We start from the raw sequence: 19,176 nt of genomic DNA, 5'->3' as shown, positions 1-19,176 counted from the left end.
AGTTATGGAAAACGATTGATGTCCCTCATAATGTAAGATGAAAAGAGCCACAATCATATGGAACCATCACGTCCACTTTGGAAAACTGAAAAGAAACTATTCCCAAATAGATTGGTGCTGTAGGCCACAGGGAATGACATTGCAGGGCACGTGGCCATCAGACCTCAGGTTGTGCACCCCCTCAGTAGTCATATTGCAGTTCTGAGGCCACCACTAGGGGGAGCACACTGATTTTAACAGTTTTCAGTATAAAAAAAGTCCCTGTAGCTGAGCGCCCCCTACTGGTGGCCGACGTCATCGAGACTTTATGACTGAAAAGATAAGCAGGACTTTTTCGGGTCTGTACGCAGCGCTAACCCGTATAAACACACATTATGAAATAATATATGAGGTCTGATAATTTTAGGGTATTACCCAAGAGCATATCTCCCCTTGAAAATCCAACCACATGAAATCAAAGTAATTGGAAACTCAGCCTTCTTCTATGAAAACCTTTATAACGACCGTTCCTCACCATATAAACATCATTTACAGCTATAAACAGGTTATAATATCTAACTCGGCTTGAAATACTTCAGCAGGTTGTTGGGACGGGACGTGGAGCTCGGCCTTTGACCTTTTGGGGTCTTCGCTTTGTCTTGAGACTTCTTGACCTGGATTTTGGGAGTGAGTTTTTGCTCCTTCCAATCGCTCATAAGTTCTCTCTGAAGCTCGGACGGCAGCTGTGAAAACACATTCACATCAATGTTTTTAGGAAGCGGCGTCATGACGCCGACATCCCCAGGTTCTGTACAATCCAAGGAAACCCCAACGTCTGGTTCTGACCCGTGGGGACAATCAGAGTCAGATCTAGGAGAAGAAGCCATGACCGAGCCGGGGGCACTGCTGGTATCTACAGAGTCTTCTCCTAAAGTCTTCTTCAGCAGGGACGGCACCGTGCGCGGAGAAGGACCCTTGTCTCCTGAAGGAACGAGGCGATTCCCCGTATTTCCTCCATTAAAGAACTTTTGTATCCCCCAGGGGGCTGTCGCTGGTCGGCTCCTCTGAATACTTCTTGTACGTGGACTCTGGATAATCTCTTTCTTAATGTCCTCAGGGAGTTGACTGAATACATCCATGTCTATGTCTTCAGGTAGAGACAGTGAAGACTCATCCATCGCCGTAGGAATGGGAGAAGGAATTGGATTTCCACAAGACACAGGATCAGATGTTGTACCAGGTGCTGGAAACTGAAAAAGAAATATATATATATATGATTTCACTTAACTGTGTGGTGTGGTATATAGAGGATGTGTCCTGTGTGGTGTAGTATATAGAGGATGTGTCCCGTGTGGTGTAGTATATAGAGGCTGTGTCCCGTGTGGTGTAGTATATAGGGGATGTGTCCCGTGTGGTGTAGTATATAGTGGCTGTGTCCCGTGTGGTGCAGTATATAGAGGATGTGTCCCGTGTGGTGTAGTATATAGAGGATGTGCCCCGTGTGGTGCAGTATATAGAGGATGTGACCCGTGTGGTGTAGTATATAGAGGATGTGCCCCGTGTGGTGCAGTATATAGAGGATGTGTCCCGTGTGGTGCAGTATATAGAGGATGTGTCCAGTGTGGTGTAGTATATAGAGGATGTGTCCCATGTGGTGTAGTATATAGAGGATGTGCCCCGTGCGGTGCTGTATATAGAGGATTTGTCACCTCTCCATCTCTTACCTGGCTGACATTACAATCGTCTTCCATCAATGACTTCTTCTGAGTCAGGTAAAATCCGATTGAGCATCTTGAGGACGTCGAGGACCTAACAGCCTTGAGATTGGAAAAGCAGACGTTCAGCAAAGTGAGGTGGAAGGAGGACTTGGCGTCAATCATCTTCTCAAAGAGTTTCATGAGCAGCTCCATCAGTGTGGGGACAACAGCGGCACAGTCCAATCCTGAAGAAGAAATTTAGGGATTTTTGTGTACTCACCGTAAAATCCTTTTCTCCGAGCCAATCATTGGGGGACACGGGACCATGGGTGTTATGCTGCTGCCACTAGGAGGACACTAAGTAATACAGAAAGAATAGCTCCTCCCCTGCAGTATACACCCTCCTGCTGGCTCCAAGTGAACCAGTTCGGTAACAAAGCAGTAGGAGCTTAACATTTAGCCAGGATGAACTATGTCAAAACCAAGGCAACACAGAAAACCAAAGCCGTTAGGCTAACAGGGTGGGTGCTGTGTCCCCCAAAGATTGGCTTGGAGAAAAGGATTTTACGGTGAGTACACAAAAATCCCTATTTCTCCTACGCCTCATTGGGGACACAGGACCATGGGACGTCCTAAAGCAGTCCCTGGGTGGGGAACAATCAACTATAATTGCTCCTTGTACCCACAGGTTACAGGTGCGACACAGCTGCTTGAAAAAATTCGTCTGCTGACTGTCACATCTGCCGAGGCCTGAAAATGAATATGGCAATGTTTTGTAAACGTATGCAGACTGGACCAGGTCGCAGCTCTGCAAACTTGTGCTCCCGAAGCTTGGTGCCGGATGGTCCAAGACGCACTCACTGACCGAGTGGAATGAGCCTTAATCCCTGCTGGGACAGAATGACCTCTGACTCAGTAGGACTCCTGAATAGCTGAACGAATCCGTTTTGCTATTGTCGCCTTGGGAGCAAGAAACCCCTTCCTTGGCCCTTCCTGGAGCACAAACAGGGCATCCAACCTGCGGAAGGACGCTGTCCGCGAAACGTATCTCGAGAGCTCTCACTAAATCCAGTGTGTGAAGGGCCTTCTCGATGCGATGTACTGGTGCTGGACAGAGAGACGGTAAGACAATCTCCTGATTGAGATGAAAGGATGAGACAACCTTTGGCAAAAAGGACGGGGATGTTCTCAAAACCACCTTATCCAGATGAAAATTCAGGAACGGAAACTTGACAAGACAGAGCCGCCAGCTCTGAGACCCGTCTAATGGATGTGACTGCAACCAGGAAGGCACACTTCCTTGAAAGAAAAGACAGGGAAACCTCCTGTAGAGGTTTGAAAGGAGCTTCTTCCAAGATTCCGAAGACCAGATTAAGGTCCCATGGTTCCAACGGCATCGTATAGGGCAGCACCCTATGGGAGACTCCCTGAATGAACGTCTTGACTTATAATGTTAGCAATCCTGCGTTGGAACAGAACGGATAGGGCTGAAAACTGCCCCTTGAGAGATCTAAGGGCGAGACCTAAGTCCAAACCGTTTGTATAAATTTGAGGATGGAAGGAATGGAAAATTCAAGAGGAGAACGTCCCCGGTCGTTGCACCAGGAAAAGAAGGTTTTCTAAGTGTGATGATAAATGCGCATAGTCGTAGGCTTTCTGGCGCTGATCATGGTAGAGATGACTTCTGGAGAGAAACCTGCCTGGGCTGGAACCCAGGACTCAACGGCCATGCCGTCAATCACAGGGCCTCGGAGTTCTGGTGGTAAATGGGGCCCTGTGAAAGGAGGTCTGCGCGATTCGGTAATTGCCAGGGAACATCAGCGACTAGTTGAACTAGTTCCGCGTACCACGCCCGGCGCGCCACTCTGACGCAATCAGGATTACCGGTACTCCCTCCGCTCTGATCTTCCTGATGGCTCTCGGCAGTAAGGGGAGCAGGGGAAATATGTACAGAAGCCGAAAAAGACGCCACGGGAGTACGAATGCATCTGCCCTGATTGCTGCTGGATCATGGGACCAAGCTATGAAGTCGGGAACCTTGGAATTTAGCGTGAGGCCATCAGATCCACGTCGGGGGAGCCCCTACGACAGCAGATCTGGTGGAAAATCTCTGGATGGAGAGACCACTCTCCGGAGACAAGGCCTTGACGACTGAGGAAATCTGCCTCCCAATTGTCCACTCCCGGGATGTGAACCGCAGAAATCATTGAGCAGTTTTCCTCGGCCCAACAGAGAATGTCGTTCATGGCTGCCATGCTGTAGGTTCCCCCTTGTCGGTTGATGTATGCCACTGCCGTGCCATTGTCTGACTGCCTGATGGGACGACCCGCCAGGAAGGGATAGAATTGGAGAAGAGCTAACCTGATTGCCCGAATTTCTAAGATGTTGGTCAGAAGGCGTGATTCCTGAAGTGACCGGCGGCCCCGAGCAGTGTGATGTAAGAACACCGCTCTCCAGCCTAGAAGACTGGCATCTGTTGTCACAACTAGCCAATGTACTGGATGGAAAAAAAAAAAAGACTTCCCTTGATTCAGGGAGGACTTTAATGTCCGCCACCTGAGAAACTGTCTGACTCGCTGGGGAAGGAGGAACCGACGGTCTAGGGAGAATGGGTTCCTGTCCCAAATGGCTAGGAGGGCATGCTGTAGGGGACGGAGGTGTATTTGGGCAAATGGAACCGCCTCCAAGGCTGCTACCATCCTGCCGAGGACTCTCATACTGAAACGCAGAGAGTGAATGTGTGATTGGGAGAGCTTCCAAGCTTCCCGCTGAGATCTTTTCCTGGGGAAGAAGCACCAACCCCTGGGACGAGTCCAGTATCATTCCTAGAGAGGAAAATCACTGAGCCGGTACTGGGAAAGATTTTTTTGAAGTTTATCTTCCTAGGCGAGAAAGAGTATCTGTTGTGATGTTCACAGCCTCCTTACAGGGGCGGAAAGAGGGGCCTTTGAGGAGGATATCGTCAAGATACGGTAGCACCACCACTCCTCGGGAGTGGAGTATGGCCACTGCAGCCGCCATGACCTTTGTGAGTACCCTGGGGGCGATGGCAAGGCCGAAGGGCAGAGCTGTTGTTCCTGAACTGCGAAGCGAAGAAACCTTTAGTGGGAAGGTAAAATAGAAATGTGGAAGTACGCGTCCTGGATGTCTATAGACGCCAGGAACTCGCCTTTCCATGGAGGCGATGACAGAACGAAGCGATTCCATCTGGAACCGTCGCACCCTGACGAACGTGTTCAGCAGTTTTAGGTCCAGTATGGGCCGTACTGTAGCGTCCTTCTTTGGAACCATGAAGAGGTTTGAATAAAAACCTTGAAACCGTTCGCTTTGAGGGACTGGAATAATAAGTCCGTCTTTACTCAGAGAGCATATAGCGTGGAAGAACTCTGAAGCTTTTGCCCTGGGAGGATGAGATAAGAAGTGTATCTTGTATCCAGAGAACACAAAGTTGCGGATCCACTCGTCGTGAACAACCGAGAGCCACTCGGCACTGAAAGAAAGCAGGCTGCCACCTACTTTGAGGGTGTCCCCCGGATACCACAGGGAGTCATTGTGTGAAAAATCTGCCCGTTCTGGAGCCTCTGGATCCCGACTGCCTAGGCCTGCCCTTTCAACAGGGGAAAGGGGTATCAGAGGCCTGGAAACCTCTGTCTGCAAGTTGTGCCCGGCCAGAACCAGGAGATGTGGAAGTAGAGGACCAGTTGGAGTTGTAAAGAAAAAAATCGGGACCGAGCCTGTGGTTGTGGAAGAAATTTACTCACCCCTCCAGTGGCGTCGGAAATCAATTGGTCGAGCTTTTCGCCAAAAAAGGCAACCACTCTGATATGGTAGATAAGTCAATGACTTTTTGGAAGCAGAATCCACATGCCAGTCCCTGAGCCATAAGGACCTCTGGATGGTGATGGCGTTTACTGCTGCTTGAGAAGCGCAGTTAGCGGCATCCAGGGACGCGGTTACTACGAAATCTCCAACTCTGGCTATCTGGGAAAGATTGGTATCCAGCACCGCTGAAGACAAGACCTCAGCGCAGTGGGTTATAGCCTTAGCCACCCACGTAGCGGCAAAAGATTGGAAAAGTGCGGCTACTGAGGCTTCAAAGGCTGAACGCGCTAGTGACGATCGTTTGGGTCATTTAATAGAGGCGCCCTCCAAGGAGGATAAAACAGATTTAGTTACCAGGCGCGATCGGGGGAGACTGCAACCAATCTTTTCTTGGATCCTGGGCAAAGGAATATTTTGACTCCATGGGTTTCTGCCCTGTGAATCGTTTATCTGGACGGATCTTGCGAGAATGAACGGTTTCTTTAAATTCGGGAGAGTGGCGGACACTCTGAGTTCGCTTGGTCCTCAAAGGACACGGCATGATCCTTTTTAGATAAAGGTTCCTCCTCAAGCTTCAAAGCCTTATTCACTGACTCAGAGAGTCGAGAGTCTCCTGATCGTGATGAAATTCCTGATCTAGGGATGTATCAGAATCGTCCTCTGAAACAGGTTCTCTACTAGTCCCAATGGAAGGGGAGCGAGAAATGGAGCTCTGAGAACCCGAATCCCGGTGATGGTCTGAGGGTATGGTATGAGTCCTTTTCCTGGAAGAGCGAGAGCTCCTTGGCAAGGTACAATCCCTGGAGTACGAGGGGTTCTGACCATCGGAAGCGTCGTCCATATTAGTGCCCTGGTTAGAGGAGGGGTCTCGGAACGAGCCTAATGCTTTTGCCAGGGATGCCACTGACCGGATAAGGGAGGTAGCCCACTCAGGGGGACCAAGCTCACTGGGTTCGTTATCAGTAACAGGTGTTTCCTGAGCAGTCACCGGTTCACAAGCTGTGCATAATGCAGTATTGTGACCGTGGGATAGTGACACCTTACAAGCGGGACATCCCACAAAAAAGCATAGTGTGGGTTTTCCCAGACTTTGTGAGGCTTTGATTGAGGCATAGCATAGCCTTGAGGAGAGCGCTTACTAACATGGGAAGGGTTAAGCTACGTTTCTGGAGTCCTGTGGCTTGAGTCCCCAGGGGAGGTCCGCAGTGTGATGCCACGGGAGTTATGCACAGGAATTGCTAGTCCTGAAGGCTGTGATTGAAAAGGCTGGAGCAGCACTGCAGCATCAGCCCTGTGGGTGTACCAAGATGGCCACCGAGATCAGGAAGTGAGAGTGTCTCTCAGGGAACGAAAAGCACCAGAAAGAGTGGGCGGAGGTAACTGTCGGTGGGCGTGGCCAAAACTCTGGCCTGTATGAAAGGGAAAAGACGGGGGCTACATTTTAAACCTGCGGTTGTGGCCTGCAGCGACGCGACCGCTATTAGCGCCATTAGTAAGCCACACTCCCTGAATGAATTGCCGCACTGTGGACCTCCCATACCCCGGGGACCAGGACCCCCCAAGCGCCTCGGCCCCCGCAGTGTACTCACGGTAGATGCGGTGGACCGGTGCTCAATCCACCGTCGCCATAGTCAGGGAGGGGGTGGAGAGCTTCTGCCGCCATACGTCATCCGCTATATCAGTGGTGATGCAGGGGGGGGCTGCACGGACGCCATTCATAATATGTCCGGCTATGCACCTGGCTCCAGGAGAGGTAGATGGAGGGCTACTCCATGTGGTCGCCTGCTATGGAGGGGGGAGATCGGAACGCGAAGGAACCGTCGCCCGTAAGGTGAGCTCAGGGCTGGCATCCAACGTTGCAGGAAAGGATACGGGAGGGACGCTCCACGTACTTGCCTGTTGATTTAGGGGAGATGGGAACCTAGAAAGGATCCGTCGCCCCCATTCGCTCCGTTAAGGGAAAAAAATAGAACTAAAAAATCAAAAATTAAAATAAAAACGGTGGGGTCTGAAACAGACCCAAGTGCCTCCTACAGACACTAAGCAAGAACTGGTTCACTGAGAGCCAGCAGGAGGCTGTATACTGCAGGGGAGGAGCCGAGAGCCAGCAGGAGGGTGTATACTGCAGGGGAGGAGCCGAGAGCCAGCAGGAGGGTGTATACTGCAGGGGAGGAGCTGAGAGCCAGCAGGAGGGTGTATACTGCAGGGGAGGAGCTGAGAGCCAGCAGGAGGGTGTATACTGCAGGGGAGGAGCAGAGAGCCAGCAGGAGGGTGTATACTGCAGGGGAGGAGCCGAGAGCCAGCAGGAGGGTGTATACTGCAGGGGAGGAGCTGAGAGCCAGCAGGAGGGTGTACACTGCAGGGGAGGAGCCGAGAGCCAGCAGGAGGGTGTATACTGCAGGGGAGGAGCTGAGAGCCAGCAGGAGGCTGTATACTGCAGGGGAGGAGCCGAGAGCCAGCAGGAGGGTGTACACTGCAGGGGAGGAGCTGAGAGCCAGCAGGAGGGTGTATACTGCAGGGGAGGAGCTGAGAGCCAGCAGGAGGGTGTATACTGCAGGGGAGGAGCTGAGAGCCAGCAGGAGGGTGTATACTGCAGGGGAGGAGCCGAGAGCCAGCAGGAGGGTGTATACTGCAGGGGAGGAGCTGAGAGCCAGCAGGAGGGTGTATACTGCAGGGAAACCGAGAGCCAGCAGGAGGGTGTATACTGCAGGGGAGGAGCTGAGAGCCAGCAGGAGGGTGTATACTGCAGGGGAGGAGCTGAGAGCCAGCAGGAGGGTGTATACTGCAGGGGAGGAGCTGAGAGCCAGCAGGAGGGTGTATACTGCAGGGAAACCGAGAGCCAGCAGGGGGGCGTATACTGCAGGGGAGGAGCTGAGAGCCAGCAGGAGGGTGTATACTGCAGGGGAGGAGCTGAGAGCCAGCAGGAGGGTGTATACTGCAGGGGAGGAGCTGAGAGCCAGCAGGAGGGTGTATACTGCAGGGGAGGAGCCGAGAGCCAGCAGGAGGGTGTACACTGCAGGGGAGGAGCTGAGAGCCAGCAGGAGGGTGTATACTGCAGGGGAGGAGCTGAGAGCCAGCAGGAGGGGGTATACTGCAGGGAAACCGAGAGCCAGCAGGAGGGTGTACACTGCAGGGGAGGAGCTGAGAGCCAGCAGGAGGGTGTACACTGCAGGGGAGGAGCTGAGAGCCAGCAGGAGGGTGTACACTGCAGGGGAGGAGCTGAGAGCCAGCAGGAGGGTGTATACTGCAGGGGAGGAGCTGAGAGCCAGCAGGAGGGTGTACACTGCAGGGGAGGAGCTGAGAGCCAGCAGGAGGGTGTATACTGCAGGGGAGGAGCTGAGAGCCAGCAGGAGGGGGTATACTGCAGGGAAACCGAGAGCCAGCAGGAGGGTGTACACTGCAGGGGAGGAGCTGAGAGCCAGCAGGAGGGTGTACACTGCAGGGGAGGAGCTGAGAGCCAGCAGGAGGGTGTACACTGCAGGGGAGGAGCTATTCCTTCTGTATTTGCTTAGTGTCCTCCTAGTGGCAGCAGCATAACACCCATGGTCCTGTGTCCCCCAACGAGGCGTAGGAGAAATCACAAATTACATGCGGGATATCAATGGGTTATATAATTAAGCCATGTTGTAGACACAAAACAGAAAAAAAAGGAAAAATTAGTTACAATTTCTGCAAAAATGGTAATAATAATTATAATCTGTGGTCAAGAAATCTATCCCTGCGACTCTTGGGGGAAAAAAGGAAGGGATAAAAAAATAAATAAAAGCATAAAAAAAGGGGGAAAAAAAGATGTCTCAGTGATGAGAGGGTTAATGGCGATTTGTCTCTTACCGCTGCTCATGTTTTGGGCCACGGTCATTGGAATCGGACACTGGCGACTTTCCCGGTTGAAATATCTATTGGGTGGTGAGAACTGGCGAATGGTCAGTCGCAGGGTGTGGGCGCTCCGGCCGTCTGCAGACAGTCTGGAAAGGAAACGGTTAAATAGAATATTTATACAATAATTAGTGCCTCTTTTTTTTTTTTCATGGCTCCAAATTTTTGTTTCATTTTCATTTTTTTTTTTTTTTTTTGCCAATATCTTAGGAAATGTAAAAAAAAACAAAACATACATTTATCTGTATTTCACTTTTATTTTATTATCTTAAAATCTGAATTTTGTTCCCTTTTTCTATTACAAATTACTTTTTCAATTGTGAAACATGATGATTTTTCTTTTTTTTGGGGGGGCAGGGGTGGGGTAAAAAGATTAGGGTCAGGATTTTTTTCTTCCACTTGATATTTCTATATTGCTTTAATGAAATAATTTCATTATTTGTTTATTTTGCACATAAAATACTGGAAGGAGCATATCACCATTTAAATACATTTTTAGTATTGCCAGTTTCCCCTGTAACTGGGGCAGGAAATTCGGCAGAGCTGATCTGTGCGTGTTAGGACCCAGAAGCTCCTGCTAATCTCCGGCGATCGCATGTTTTCATAAAATAGTCATTTAATATTTTTAATACTTCTTTTTTCTACTTGTATCTTTGTTTCTAGACTTGTTGCATATGTCTGGGCCTCACCGAATTAGCAAGTAAAAAAAAAGTAAATAAAACATATTTTGGATTTATTTTTTTGCATTTGTTTTTTTTACAACTTTCACAATGTGGATCATTAAAAAAAAAAAATGTTATCAAAAAATGTTTTGGGTCCCACTAGGCCACCTCCAGATGGCTGATATGAGGCTCTGATAGACCAAGTAGACCACAGAGCATTATTGCGAGTCTGTGATCGGTTAGAGGGTCTTTATTCCACCCCCGCTGCAGTAAGAGGGGGATCTGCCCAACCGTCTGTATAGATAATATATTCTATTGCTAGAGAACGCCCCACATTAGAGCGCCCCCCTCTGGATGAGCAGCGGCCACCTGGTCACATCCACTATTTCCCAAAACAGAAGCTTACTGCTGCCCATGAGGCCCATTATTTACAGACCCCCGGGGGTCCGGCCTGTATTATGTGAGCACGTGGTGACCGGCAGACGGGGTCACGGACGCATCCACTCACCGGTGCAGTAAGAGCCGCAGCAGTTCTTCTAGCTTCGTTCTCACATCGGAGACTGAGCAGTATTTCTTGAATGAATCTTCTTCACTAAGGGACTGAAAACAAAGAATGAAAAGATCAGAAGTTATAAAATCGAAAATAAAATGGAGCCGGAAGCCTCAGGGATGCGGGGAGGACACCGGACCAGGAACACGGGGTGGACGCCGGGCCAGGAATGAGGGGAGGACGCCGGACCAGGAGCGCGGGGAGGACGCCGGACCAGGAATGCGGGGTGGAGGACGCCGGACCAGGAATGCGGGGAGGACGCCGGACCAGGAATGCGGGGTGGAGGACGCCGGACCAGGAATGCGGGGTGGAGGACGCCGGACCAGGAATGCGGGGTGGAGGACGCCGGACCAGGAATGCGGGGTGGAGGACGCCGGACCAGGAATGCGGGGTGGAGGACGCCGGACCAGGAATGCGGGGTGGAGGACGCCGGACCAGGAATGCGGGGTGGAGGACGCCGGACCAGGAATGCGGGGTGGAGGACGCCGGACCAGGAATGCGGGGTGGAGGACGCCGGACCAGGAATGCGGGGTGGAGGACGCCGGACCAGGAATGCGGGGTGGAGGACGCCGGACCAGGAATGCGGGGTGGAGGACGCCGGACCAGGAATGCGGGGTGGAGGACGCCGGACCAGGAATGCGGGGTGGAGGACGCCGGACCAGGAATGCGGGGTGGAGGACGCCGGACCAGGAATGCGGGGTGGAGGACGCCGGACCAGGAATGCGGGGTGGAGGACGCCGGACCAGGAATGCGGGGTGGAGGACGCCGGACCAGGAATGTGGGGTGGAGGACGCCGGACCAGGAATGCGGGGTGGAGGACGCCGGACCAGGAATGCGGGGAGGACGCCGGACCAGGAATGCAGGGAGGACACCGGACCAGGAATGCGGGGTGGAGGACGCCGGACCAGGAATGCGGGGTGGAGGACGCCGGACCAGGAATGCAGGGAGGACACCGGACCAGGAATGCGGGGTGGAGGACGCCGGACCAGGAATGCGGGGTGGAGGACGCCGGACCAGGAATGCGGGGTGGAGGACGCCGGACCAGGAATGCAGGGAGGACACCGGACCAGGAATGCGGGGTGGAGGACGCCGGACCAGGAATGCGGGGTGGAGGACGCCGGACCAGGAATGCGGGGAGGACACCGGACCAGGAATGCGGGGTGGAGGACGCCGGACCAGGAATGCGGGGTGGAGGACGCCGGACCAGGAATGCGGGGTGGAGGACGCCGGACCAGGAATGAGGGGAGGACGCAGGACCAGGAATGAGGGGAGGACGCAGGACCAGGAATGAGGGGAGGACGCAGGACCATGGATGTGGGACCAGGTACGTGGGGGAGGGGGGGGGGAAATCAGGATTGCAGGGTTTGCAGTCACAAACAGATTATGTATGTAATACACCCCTCACATTGCCACATTGGGGGGCTACACTGTATGCAGCCATACAAGACAGCACATTGCTCTACCTGCGGAGGTCCAGATGATGTGACCGGTGAACTGTCCTCTCCTCTGCTGAGCGCCTGGATACGATGAGCAAGCGTGGCTCCCAACTCCTTCTCCAGGACTGCGACTGGACAAGACTGCAGAGAAGTGACGCTGCTTAACCCTAAAGCTTCCAGGCGCTGGGCAGTTTTATGTCCGATTCCTGCATGTAATGAAGACAATGGTGTTAAAGTAACATAACGCCCGGTCCTGGAGAATATAACAACACTCATCATGAGAGCGGACATCACATAGCAGACATAAGCACGCTTCCTGCTGAGTTTTAATGGCTGCCCAACTTTGGTTGTAGTCATTGAAAGCCACCACCAGAGGGCGACAGCGCTCATCACCAAGGAGTAATGTATTACCCTCATTACATTGGAACAATTAACTCCTTACTGGAGCGGATAATTTTTGGGTTTTTAATTGATTTTTTTCCTTCTTCCAGAAGCCGGCCGAGCTGTTGTTATATTGATACATACACCATTTCGATCATTTTTTATTGTATTTTTGGGGGTAATATAGTGACCAAAAAACGTCAATTAAGTTTTTTTTTAATTTATCATAAAGGTTAAATAAAGTTATAATTTTATAGATTGATCTTTTTTGGACACGGCAAAACCGAATATGTTTATCACTTCCACTTTATTTTTAGATGGGTGGGGGGGAGGGAAAAATAAAGAGTCAAACTTTTACAAACTTTTATATACTTTTTAAAACTTTTTTTTTATTCTTCAGTCTCTATAGGGAACCTGCGATCGGGTATTATACATCAATACTACAATACTGATCTTTTATGGGAGCACCAAGATGGCGGCGACGGGAAGCGACCCATCAGAACCCCACGATCGGTTAAAGGGGCGATCGGAAATAGCCCCCCCCCCACGGGATTGCAAGATTTAAAGGCCTGTGCTAGAGACTGACGGCAGAGTATTAGAGGACTCACCTGGAATCTTATGGACGTGATCGAGGCCGCTGATTAAATGGCCGCAGCTCTCGGGAAGGAGAACGGTTTGTTGATTCGGCTTGTAAGTCCCAGAGACGAGTTTGGAGAGCAGCTTATTGGATGCGACCCCGGCACAGCCCGTCATCCCCAGCCTGCTGTGCACCGCCGCCCGGATGTCCGCCGCCACACGAGAGCCCACGATATAACGCTGGTGAGTCCAATCACTGGGGTCTACAACTAGGAATTAATAATAATAATAAAGAAAAATCCATTTTAATGTGTTTTTCAGAAATTTAAAAGGAGCTGGTGACTTTTTTTTTATTTAAATACGTGCATTTGGGGCTAAACATCATTTTTGCAATTGGATTTTATTACAAATCTTGCACCGTTTGCCTTCGACGGCCGCTTGTGTTGCTGGATGCGGAATGAGGTAACTGAGGATCCATCAGCGAGCTCGTTCTAACAGTCTGGTAAAGGGATTTCATACGTTTTTAATTCGTCTTTTTCTGAGCTCCTCTCAGCTCATTTATGACCACATGATATGAATGTAGGAAAACAAAACCTGGCAAAGCCAAACGGGCAAAATCATTAATGAAACCCAATAGCTATTGAAATGCATTTAAGAAATAAGAATTTCCTAAAAGTGGTCTATTGATGACAGATCCTTAGCATAGGGGTCTGACACCGGGCACCCACCACAACACGTGCTGTATTCTCCTTACTAGGCACAGCGCCCCACATTTAGTGGTGGCGGTGGCCGGTATTACAGCTCCCATTCACTTGGATAAGACCGAGAAGACATAAAACTATTCCCACCTTGGTCATTGTACACGTGACCGGACGCCTCCATCGCTCTGTCCCCCTGGGGGTCTCGCAGCCTCTTATCCACCAGTTCTGTGATGTCAATGAAGTTCTCATCGAAGCCGAGCCGCTCCACCTGCGGACTGAACTCCTCCAACAGATCTGGCAGGAAAGCAAAGGTCGGCCATTACCAAATCCGGCATTCATCATCTCCGACACAGAGGGATGGACGCCGGATACTGGATTCACCCCCGAGTGAGAACTGCCATACATCTACTCCCTGCAGAGCCGCCCCTGCGCTCACCTGTGCCGCACACTCCTGAGCCGCCCCTGCGCTCACCTGTGCCGCACACTCCTGAGCCGTCCTTGCACTCACCTGTGCCGCACACTCCTGAGCCGTCCTTGCACTCACCTGTGCCGCACACTCCTGAGCCGCCCCTGCGCTCACCTGTGCCGCACACTCCTGAGCCGCCCCTGCGCTCACCTGTGCCGTACACTCCTGAGCCGTCCCTGCACTCACCTGTGCCGCACACTCCTGAGCCGCCCCTGCGCTCACCTGTGCCGCACACTCCTGAGCCGCCCCTGCGCTCACCTGTGCCGCACACTCCTGAGCCGCCCCTGCGCTCACCTGTGCCGTACACTCCTGAGCCGTCCCTGCACTCACCTGTGCCGCACACTCCTGAGCCGTCCTTGCACTCACCTGTGCCGCACACTCCTGAGCCGTCCCTGCACTCACCTGTGCCGCACACTCCTGAGCCGCCCCTGCGCTCACCTGTGCCGCACACTCCTGAGCCGGCCCTGCGCTCACCTGTGCCGTACACTCCTGAGCCGTCCCTGCACTCACCTGTGCCGCACACTCCTGAGCCGTCCCTGCGCTCACCTGTGCCGCACACTCCTGAGCTGCTCCTGCACTCACCTGTGCCGCACACTCCTGAGCCGTCCCTGCACTTACATGTGCCGCACACTCATGAGCTGTCCCTGCACTCACCTGTGCCGCACACTCCTGAGCCGTCCCTGCGCTCACATGTGCCGCACACTCCTGAGCCGTCCCTGCACTCACCTGTGCCGCACACTCATGAGCCGTCCCTGCGCTCACCTGTGCCGCACACTCCTGAGCCGTCCCTGCGCTCACCTGTGCCGCACACTCCTGAGCCGTCCCTGCGCCGCACACTCCTGAGCCGTCCCTGCACTCACATGTGCCGCACACTCATGAGCCGTCCCTGCACTCACCGATGCCGCACATTCCTGAGCCGTCCCTGCGCTCACCTGTGCCGCACACTCCTGAGCCGTCCCTGCGCTCACCTGTGCCGCACACTCCTGAGCCGTCCCTGCGCTCACCTGTGCCGCACACTCCTGAGCCGTCCCTGCGCTCACCTGTGCCGCACACTCCTGAGCCGTCCCTGCGCTCACCTGTGCCGCACACTCCTGAGCCGTCCCTGCGCTCACCTGTGCCGCACACTCCTGAGCCGTCCCTGCGCTCACCTGTGCCGCACACTCCTGAGCCGCCCCTGCGCTCACCTGTGCCGCACACTCCTGAGCCGTCCCTGCGCTCACCTGTGCCGCACACTCCTGAGCCGTCCCTGCGCTCACCTGTGCCGCACACTCCTGAGCCGCCCCTGCGCTCACCTGTGCCGCACACTCCTGAGCCGTCCCTGCGCTCACCTGTGCCGCACACTCCTGAGCCGTCCCTGCGCTCACCTGTGCTGCACACTCCTGAGCCGTCCCTGCGCTCACCTGTGCCGCACACTCCTGAGCCGCCCCTGCGCTCACCTGTGCCGCACACTCCTGAGCCGTCCCTGCGCTCACCTGTGCCGCACACTCCTGAGCCGTCCCTGCGCTCACCTGTGCTGCACACTCCTGAGCCGTCCCTGCGCTCACCTGTGCCGCACACTCCTGAGCCGTCCCTGCGCTCACCTGTCCCGCACACTCCTGAGCCGTCCCTGCGCTCACCTGTGCTGCACACTCCTGAGCCGTCCCTGTGCTCACCTGTCCCGCACACTCCTGAGCCGTCCCTGCGCTCACCTGTGACCCTGTAGGACATCTCCCTGTAGTGCGTGAGATCCTCGCCGCTGACCAGCACGAGCTGCGGACATCGCTCCTTCGCATCTCGGACGGACATACATTTACCGACACCGAATCCTCTGGCTACGTAGTTACAGGTGACGATGATGTTTTTCTGCTGGACGCCTGCAACGTAAACCGGACATCAGAGGGTTAATGAGGATGAGGATAACGAACTGTGAGGGAACCTGGACCCCCGGGGTATGTGCCACCAGATCACCCGCTGATCTTTATGGGTAACAAGGGGCACCACATCCGCAGATCACAGGATCTATGGTGGTCAGCGACATACAGGGATCACGGTGCGTACCCTGAAAGGAACAGAGCATCGCCCATACGGTGCCAGTCACAGTGCGCCCCCCATACGGTGCCAGTCACAGCGCGCCCCCCATACGGTGCCAGTCACAGTGCGCCCCCCATACGGTGCCAGTCACATTGCATCCCCCATACGGTGCCAGTCACAGCATTCCCCATACGGTGCCAGTCACAGCGCGTCCCCCATACGGTGCCAGTCACAGCGCGCCCCCCATACGGTGCCAGTCACAGCGAGTCCCCCATGCGATGCCAATCACAAAGGGCCCCCCATGCGATGCCAATCACAGTGCGTCCTCCATACGGTGCCAGTCACACCGCGCCCCCCATACGGTGCCAGTCACACCGCGCCCCCCATACGGTGCCAGTCACAGCATCCCCCATATGGTGCCAGTCACAGCGCGTCCCCCATACGGTGCCAGTCACAGTGCGTCCCCCATACGGTGCCAGTCACAGTGCGTCCCCCATACGGTGCCAGTCACAGCGCGCCCCCCATACGGTGCCAGTCACAGCGCGTCCCCCATACGGTGCCAGTCACAGTGCGTCCCCCACACGGTGCCAGTCACAGCATTTCCCATACGGTGCCAGTCACAGCGCGTCCCCCATACGGTGCCAGTCACAATGTGCCCCCCATACGGTGCCAGTCACAGCGCGCCCCCCATACGGTGCCAGTCACAGCGCGCCTCCCCCACCTGCCAGCTGACAACCCTGACAATTACCCAGAGGCCTCTCCCTCAGCGCCGGGTTCCGGATCATTTCTACCTGAGCGTAGAAGCAGTCCATGTCCAGGTGCACGATCAGCCGGGGGGCCGGAGCCGAGGACCGGGGGGCTGCAGGAAAAGCACTAATCAGAATCCAAGATACCAAAATTATAGGACGTCATCACCACTAAGGGTTAAGGAGGGGACAGTGAAATTCTACAACTTCTCATAAACTTTCTAGTCTGATTCCATAGTATAATCGCGCCTCTGCTTCCTGTCAGGGAATGGAGACCTCGGGCCAGTTATCCGGTGTAAACCTTGAAAAGTCGCACCAGTCGCAAAAAGTGTCCAAAACACAGAACTGTGCGGCATTTGTCAGTCTGCCTCATTCACCTGCAGAGAGGAAAGACTCCTCACAGCTGAGGTTCTGCTGCAATGTGCACGGGATCCAGGAAACCAGCGAGAATCCCGTGTGATCCGCAGGTCCCAGTGCGAGCAGCAGGGGGCGCTGTACCCGCCAGACACCGGCTATAATTACCTGCACCCGCCGCCGCCTCCCGGCTCTGCCACTCCGTCTCATCCTCCTCCTCCCGCGGTGACTCCATCCTTCACCGCGGAGACCGCAAGGGAGAAATATCCCGGGGCCTGAAGGCGAGGAAACCGGCGGGAGCAGCGAGCACCGGACAGGCCTGCCACACTGGACGTCACCTCCGCCTGCTACTCACCGTACAGCCACCAGAGGGCGCGAACCGCAGTGCCGAGTAATACCAGGAGATGGCGCCTGCACATTCCTTTCACTATTATAATTTTAGTATCATCATCGATCTTATCTGTTCCACTTTATGATTTAGATTTTCCTCTTCCATCTGAGAACAATAACTATTTTTTTTGTTTTCCAGGAGTGACCAAAAAAACTGTGATTCTGGTTCTTTTTTCACCTTACCGGTATATATTATTATGTCGGACACCGCAGCCTTCCCTCTGTCGCTGGCTGGTCAGCGCTCGCAGGTGGCTATAGGAGGTTACTAATTAGAAACTGATATCAGCAGACATCAAAGATCCTCCTAGGGATCAATATAAATATATAGTGAGCTCCCCCTAGTGGTGGATATATAAATAAATGTCATGAGCTCCCCCTAGTGGTGTCTATATCAATATGTGGTGAGCTCCCCCTAGTGGTGGATATATAAATAAATATGTAATGAGCTCCCCCTAGTGGTGTATATATAAATATATAGTGAGCTCCCCCTAGTGGTGTATATATAAATAAATATGTAATGAGCTCCCCCTAGTGGTGTATATATAAATATATAGTGAGCTCCCCCTAGTGGTGTATATATAAATAAATATGTAATGAGCTCCCCCTAGTGGTGGATATATAAATTAATATATAGTGAGCTCCCCCTAGTGGTGGATATATAAATAAATATGTAATGAGCTCCCCCTAGTGGTGTATATATAAATATATAGTGAACTCTTTTATTATAAAAATACAAAACTTACAATCAATAAACTTTGTATGTAGTGAGCTCCCCCTAGTGGTGTCTTATATATATATATATATATATACTAGATGGTGGCCCGATTCTATCGCATCGGGTATTCTAGAATATGCATGTCCACGTAGTATATTGCACAGCCCACGTAGTATATTGCCCAGCCACGTAGTCTATTGCCCAGTAACGTAGTATATTGCCCAGCCAGATAGTATATTGCCCAGCCACGTAGTATATTGCCTAGTGACGTAAAATAAAAAATAAACATATACTCACCTTCCGAAGTGCCGTTGAAGTCCTGGCGCCTGTGTGTGGTGCACGCGGCAGCTTCCGGTCCCAGGGTTGGTATGAGCGCAGGACCTGTGATGACGTCGCGGTCACGACCGTGACATCATGGCAGGTCCTTCTCGCATAGCATCCTTGGCACCGGAACCTGCCGCTTGCACTGCCGAGGACACCGCGCCATGTCGGAGGGTGAGAATAACCTTTTTTTTAATTATTATTATTAGTAACATTAGATCTTTTTACGATTGATGCTGCGTATGCGTATGATGTTGGTCACACAGGGTTAATAGCTGCGTTACCGGAGTGCGTTACACCGCGCTCCGGTAACGCTGGCATTAACCCTGTGTGAGCGCTGACTGGAGGGGAGTATGGAGCAGGCACTGACTGCCATTTTGCCGCCGGACTGTGCCCGTCACTGATTGGTCGTGGGTGTTTTGCCACGACCAATCAGCAACTTGGATTTCCATGACAGACAGAAGGACAGACGGAAGTGACCCTTAGACAATTAT

General features: G+C 53.0%; 1 protein-coding gene across 6 annotated transcripts; it reads right to left on the bottom strand.

Annotated features, from left to right (window-relative positions):
• Positions 1-477: 477 nt before the first annotated feature.
• POLI (DNA polymerase iota) lies at positions 478-17,936 on the bottom strand. 6 transcript variants are annotated; one of them, XM_077282322.1, is made up of 10 exons: positions 17,830-17,936; positions 16,948-17,015; positions 15,835-15,999; positions 13,828-13,974; positions 13,012-13,248; positions 12,050-12,228; positions 10,545-10,636; positions 9,330-9,463; positions 1,704-1,921; positions 478-1,229 (listed from the first exon to the last, which is right to left on the bottom strand). In XM_077282322.1, exons 3-10 carry the CDS (start codon positions 15,929-15,931, stop codon positions 555-557), a joined length of 1,779 nt encoding a protein of 592 aa, XP_077138437.1. In that variant the 5' UTR covers positions 15,932-15,999; positions 16,948-17,015; positions 17,830-17,936; the 3' UTR covers positions 478-554. The 6 variants fall into 6 exon arrangements, with proteins under 6 accessions (XP_077138437.1, XP_077138411.1, XP_077138420.1 ...); XM_077282296.1 differs by having other exon boundaries at positions 16,905-17,015; positions 17,830-17,911; XM_077282305.1 differs by lacking the exon at positions 17,830-17,936 and adding an exon at positions 17,612-17,657 and having other exon boundaries at positions 16,905-17,015.
• Between the last annotated feature and the right edge of the window lie 1,240 nt (positions 17,937-19,176).

The sequence above is a fragment of the Ranitomeya variabilis genome, chromosome 1, assembly GCF_051348905.1.
Source record: "Ranitomeya variabilis isolate aRanVar5 chromosome 1, aRanVar5.hap1, whole genome shotgun sequence".
In the NCBI taxonomy this organism is placed as follows: Eukaryota; Metazoa; Chordata; class Amphibia; order Anura; family Dendrobatidae; genus Ranitomeya; species Ranitomeya variabilis.
The sequence above is the reverse complement of the archived record's forward strand: the minus strand, read 5'-3'. Positions and strand labels throughout refer to the sequence as shown.

Excerpts from the sequence above, each read along its gene's own strand:
- POLI (XM_077282278.1), bottom strand. The coding sequence starts at position 17,466 with ATGAGACGGAGTGGCAGAGCCGGGAGGCGGCGGCGGGTGCAGGTAATT. Across the intron at positions 12,229-13,011 it reads TCACGTCCATAAGATTCCAG|GAATCGGACATAAAACTGCC; the intron begins GTGAGTCCTCTA and ends CATTACATGCAG. Across the intron at positions 1,922-9,329 it reads GGCCCAAAACATGAGCAGCG|GATTGGACTGTGCCGCTGTT; the intron begins GTAAGAGACAAA and ends TTTCTTCTTCAG.